This window comes from Camarhynchus parvulus, chromosome 1 (genome assembly GCF_901933205.1).
Source record: "Camarhynchus parvulus chromosome 1, STF_HiC, whole genome shotgun sequence".
In the NCBI taxonomy this organism is placed as follows: domain Eukaryota; kingdom Metazoa; phylum Chordata; class Aves; order Passeriformes; family Thraupidae; genus Camarhynchus; species Camarhynchus parvulus.
This window is the reverse complement of record NC_044571.1, coordinates 90042509-90048508: the sequence shown is the minus strand read 5'-3', so window position 1 is coordinate 90048508 and position 6000 is coordinate 90042509. Positions and strand designations below refer to the sequence as shown.

Below are 6000 nucleotides of genomic sequence, written 5' to 3'. Positions count from 1 at the left end.
TATTCCTAGAGCTTTAACTTCAGTTGCAAACCTTGAATTAAAAGACATGACAATTGAAATTTTGAGAATCAGGTTTTGTTTTCTGTAATTACCTGGGGGGAGGGGGTTTAAGTTTTTTTACAGTTCTACAGTTCAACTATCTACATCAATTAGTCATTTCCCACAGCACCAGGATTGTTATGTGTAACAAAAATACTCTATTTACTACATGTATTGTATAAAATTATCACATAAATCCTTCTCTAAAACAGTGTATACTGCTTTTCCAGAATCCCTTTCACACCACAGTGTGTGCATAATGCAGGTGGGCATAGAAAGCTGGGTTTTTTCAATAGAAACCACTTCAGAGCTGCATCCAGCCTCAGCCCTCCTTCATATACAAACTGTGTGTCCTGCAGCACAGGCAAAGTCCCAGTTTTTGGTTAATTATGCCCCTCAAATAGCCCAGCCCTGCCCCATGCATCCTTTCCCATAGCCCAAAGGTGAATCCAAGCACAGCATATTTCAGTCTTTGATGTTTCTCTGCCTTGGCAGGCTCTGGTAGGAGCACACTCTCTCTCATGCAGGAACTGCTGTGGACATTCGTGGTCAACTCTTCCTCTTAGGTGTATAAGCAATAGTCACGTAAATGAGTGTTTCCATTCATGTGTTTTGTTTTGTGATTTAATCGACAAATCAAACATTGTACTTTTTTAAATAGCAGCAAATATTCAGATTCAGTGTCAAGGCAATGTGGGCTATGTGTGTGGTTTGTGGACGAGTCATTACCTGTCTCTGGAACAAAGGCTGATCTGGGGTGAACCACACACTCCTGTGCTAACCATGTCCTGTTTCCACAGGCATCCTAAACCAGTACCACAAAGCTAAGGCATCTGAAAGTGAGGCTGTCTCAAGCCTCCATTAACAACCAAAAAATAAATTAAATAAAAAACAGAGGGAAAGAAAATAAAGGAAAGAATTGATACTAGTTGGCGTAATCTCTTTTTTTCCCAACTTCTGCTCCTACATTCTTTATATTATTTCAAAGGTGCACGGTTTGTGTAAAGCCTTTGTTTGGAGTTTTCACTTCTCATTCAGGAATACAAGAATTGCAGTTGTGGTTGTTGCTAGGGTGGGGATGGTCACCACCCTTCCTCCAGCAGCTCCTGCCAGGACAGAACCCATGCCCAGCTGATGTTTCCATGCTCCATGACAGGGAGCTCACACGGATCTGACTGCCATACAGCCCCGGGAATGTCACCAGCCTTGGGCAAGGAGTAGCAGCCAACCAAGAGCCCTCCCTGTCCCTCCCACTTCAGGGTGAGCTCTGGGAAGGGCAGGGTGAGCTCAGTGTAAGGGCTCCTCCCAGCAGCGCCTCTGAATTGCTCTGCCTGGAGAAGCTCCAAGTGTCAGCCACAGGTGCTGAGCTCCCCTCTCGTCAGCCACGTACAACTCTCTCCATCAAATGCAAGCAGCACGGAGGAAAGGCAAAGGGGCCAAAGCAGATCAGATTACCAGTGCCATTATGTGCCACCTGCCTGTCACCACTTCCAGTATCCAGGGTTTTAGAAAAGGAAAGCTGCAGCAGAAAACCAAGGCAAAACAAGCTTGTGGTCTGCATGTGAGGAAAGGACCAAGAGACTGCAGCAAACATCAGAGGTGTGAGTTCCTGCTACCAAGGCTGGGCGAGTCCTGCCCTGTACCAGTAGCCAGCTGAAGGCACATTTAAGTCATTCTGAGCAGAAAGGAGATGGGAACCAACCAGCCAGGCTGCTCAGCAGCCCCAGGGCACAGGCTGTCCCTGTAAGGAGCTGGGTCCTGCAGGTTCCTATCACATGAACACAGGCACTCCCAGTGACAAGAGCTGTTTGCCAGGACCGCATCCCAACTGGATTTCTTTGGCAGGCAGGCACATCCCTGCTGGTGCAGCAGCCAGGCAAGGGCGGTAGTAGGAATTCTGTGTGCACCAAGGGACAAGGCTGTGAACAAGTTGTAACAAACACAACTCTTACCCCTTCTGCAGCATTCATCTGTCCTTGTGCCAGGCTGTGCCAGCTGACGGGAGGCTGGCATGGGCTGTGGAGGGAGAAATACACAAATAAGCTGAGGAACAAACACTACCAGATGCATCCCATCCTGACTACACATAGACTGAGACTCACCTGCACCCTGGTTATCAGGTCCTGAATTAATAAAATGCCCTCAGCCAATCAGAGGTGGGGGGAAAGGAGCCCACAGACAAAACCAGGTAAGTAATGTGAGCAGCCAGGCTCCTTCTTACCACCTTTAGAAAACAACATAAACCCTTTTCTGCAGTTCTGGACAAGACCTCTGCTTACCTGACTTTGCCCTCTTCTGCTTCCACTGCTCAGTCTTGCTAAGAGTTAAAGTCTAATCAGAATTGAGGAATGCAAATAGCAGCAATCAGAAAACAGCTCAGAGCCAGTCCCTGTAACACAACTCAAATGCCACAGTGGCTACCTCTTATCTTCTCATTTGCTCCCAATTACTGCTTAATTAAAATGAGCCCATCGAGTTTGTTAGTCAAAATAAGTTTGGGTACATGTTAATCCCCTTACTGATTAGCATCACCCCCTTCTAGAGAGCTTGCTGAGAAATCCGTGTGAGATCCATCCTTGGGAAACTCTGAAGGCAGCGTGTGGGAGGGAAATACTGCAATGTGCCAAGGAACAAGCAGCCCAAATGACAGCAGCCCCAGTGAGGCCTGGAATGCAGCACAGGTGTGTCACTGCAGGACACCCAGGACAGGAAATCATTAGGCCATGTGAATTGATAAGGAGCCCAAGGCAGCATCTTCACAGGCAGAGCACACAAATGGTCAGGCACCAGGGGGCAAGGCTTGGATCTGTTAATAACAAAAGCTTTACTAAAGTAAGAAAAAAAACAATGCCGTGGATAAAGAGCTCAGCCATCAGGTGACAGGTGTAGAAAGCCATGGCATAGAGCAGGCAGGAAGAAAACAAAAAAATCTCAATGTAAGGTGGACTAGAGAACAGCAAAAAAGGCCAGGATGGTGCTGAGGGGGGCAGTCAAGGCAGCCTCACCTGGGGCTCTGGCTCAGTGTCTGTTTTGCTGCACAAGAGGCAGGAGGTGGATCAGAGTCTGGGATGCAGCCTTTTGTGAGGAGGAGGCTCCATTAACATCTCTGAGCACTCCCTGTGTTCTCCAGCCCTCGGTGATGTCGGGAAAAGGGCCCTGCCAAAGCGCCGCGTTTGAAGTTAACGATGCCCAGCCCCTCTCAGGCTGCTGAAAGCCAAAGTGTGCATCCTCTCAGATCAGGCTGAAACAGCAGCTTCAAAAGTACACTGCTTAAAAAGGACCCAGCAGAAGTTCAGAAATGAAAGGATAATTAGGGGCTTGAAAACTTCTCACAGGAGGCAAGAATGGAAAGATGGAGATTGATTACATTAGGGAGGAACTGCTGAAAAAGACAGGATACAATAATTAGAGGCATAAGGAAGATGAGGGGAGGCACTTGTCCTCCCTTTCTTGTCAGATACAAGGGCTACACGATGAAAATTACAGAATTCAAGGTCAGGCATTGTGTGAAGTTAACAAAAGCAGCTGAACTTGTGTAACCATCACAGCTGTCTGGAAGGGAAATGAAAACTTGTGATGTGAGATTTAGCCAGACCAGAAGGTATTAGTGGGGAGAGTGATGCCAAATAGTGGCAGATTAATTCCCTGCAAGCTCCTTCCTTGCCCCTTCTTTTGAAGGATCTGATCCCAGCTCAGCTTGACAAGCCCAGACTCCCATGAAAACTTTCTGCCTCATCATAGGGTCAGAACCAAAGACACTGAGGCAAAGAGTGGGGAAATCTGAGCAGGTTTTAGTGCAGCTCCAAGAGGCAGGTGTGAGGCTTCCTTAGGAGAATGGTCTCTGAAGGAAGAGCCACAGGTCACCACCACGGTATAACAACTCCCCTCAAACACACCAGACTCAAACACCAGCAAGGCTGCCATGTCAGCTGGCCAGACTGAGATAGTTTTCTTCTTCAGAAAAATATGCATTGCCATGAAGTTTCTAACCAATTCATTGAGCTTCATTCTTTGAAATGTTTCTGCTGGTGATTTTGTATTGTCTTAGAGATCCCAAACAATATTCCTCTTGAGGCCAGTTTGCAAGGTAGCAGTAGGATGAATTACAGCAGTCAGTCACCAAAATACTTCCTTAAAAGTCAGAGGCCAATCAAGCACAGGTTTCACTCACTGTGAAGGCTGCACAGCTGCTCAGTGAGAAATCCAGCCAACTGTAAAGCCACTTCAGCACATGAGTGTCATCAGCAGAATCCAGTACAAGATAATCCTGGCAAAGGCCTGCAAAATTCTACATCAAGTGCAATCACAATGACTATTTTTGCCCTAGACAATTATACACAGGCACTGCCAAATTATGTTTGCACCTTGTTTTAATAAGGTAATCCAGCTCATTTCATATGTAATAAATTCATTAGGCTTTGGGGCTTTATACAAAACCAAGCACCCTTGACAGATTTCATTTAAATATCCTTCTTTTACCAATTAATAATTTCACAGTTTAAACACACTTCAGTGCTCTGACTGAGCACACAGCCCAGGGGGATCACACCGCCCGCAGGTGATCCCCGGCCTCACCCTGCCCAGCCCGGGATGCCTGCAGCCTCCCCTTGGCTGCAGGGCAAAGTCACACAGCACTGTCACAGCTCCAGGTCCTGCAGGTCTCCCCAGCTGGGGCCAATCTTCACTTTAACATTCAGTTTCACTGAGAGTTTGATGGCATTTTCCATCTCATGTTTCACGATCTGAGCAACCTAGAAGAAAACATCAGGCATCAGACACAGACACAGCCTCAGTGCTCTGGGTTTCTGTCAATAGCTGGGGCAGACAAGCACCTGGAATCCTATCCTGCATTTATTTGCCCTGACTTACCACCAGTGGGAATGCAACCAAATCCTGATTAGTGCTTATGAATGGAGAAACTGTATAAAGCCAGCGAGATTTTATGCAGCACAGAGCTGTGACTGGTTTTGCAGTGTTTGGGGTTGCTCAAAAAAGGGGCCAAGATTAACTTGCTGTTAAACACCTGAGTCCTGAAGAGTCTCATCTTTCACTCGGCTGCACAACTCTAAAGCGTTTCATGGAGTCTGTTCTGAAAACTTCAAGCTACTGAAAGCAAGACACAAAACAAATTTACCAGAAGCAAAGAATGGTGGCTCCTCTGTGTTGTGCCAGCTCGGAAAGCACTCTGTGAAACACAAATTATAAACCTCTGGGAAAGCAGGTCACATTCCATGTGGGTGCCACAAATACCGCCCAGGTTCCCCCTCACTATTTAGTTTAGGCAACTCCTGCCCTCTAGTAAACAGATGAGGTAACTGCCCTCCAAAAGTATTCCTAAGAAAACACTAATTTCAACACACAGTTAGGAGAAAAGAAATTATTTCTTTCTGCAGCAGCTTGGATTACAAGAGACTGCATTTTTTTTCTCCTGACTGTAAAAACCTGTCCTGGACAAAGGTACCCCCTTTCCTCCTCCTATGCAGAATCCAGCCTATCCTGGATTGCTTATTTGAATGAATCTCTCAATCCACACCCATCCCATGAACCTTTCCACAGCAGAGTGAAAAGAGGCTTTGAAGTTATGGTGACTCCTCACCCTGGCAGCAGAGGAACTATTCAAGCTGTCTCACCCTTCCATGTGTTTTCATAATTTGCTGACAGGTAGCCACCATAGAAATTCCTCCATAGTTTTTTGCTGGAGAATGGAGGAGGGGATTTGAGGAGATCAGAGCACAAGACTCTACAACAGCATGAAGAACTGGGGGAAGATCTGTCTTCCAAACCTCTTTGCCCCTACATATTGCATTTCAAAATGATCTTGATAACCTAGAAAAGTGCTTTGAAATAGGATGTAATTCAGCACAGACAAGTACAGAGTGGAAAGAAGCAGGGTAGAGAATTAGGACAGAAATAATCTACTGCTCAAAAATAGGATGAAAAATAACTGCCTGGGCAGGAAAA

General features: G+C 46.3%; 1 protein-coding gene across 1 annotated transcript in view; it reads right to left on the bottom strand.

The window, feature by feature from the left end:
• Positions 1-4428: 4428 nt before the first annotated feature.
• The window catches only part of POLQ (DNA polymerase theta), a 54087-nt gene continuing 52515 nt past the window's right edge, over positions 4429-6000 (bottom strand). Inside the window, exon 30 of the mRNA XM_030947586.1 lies at positions 4429-4790. Within this exon, the coding sequence (XP_030803446.1) occupies positions 4677-4790 (114 nt within the window). The 3' untranslated portion in view covers positions 4429-4676. The remainder of the gene's footprint in view (positions 4791-6000) is intronic.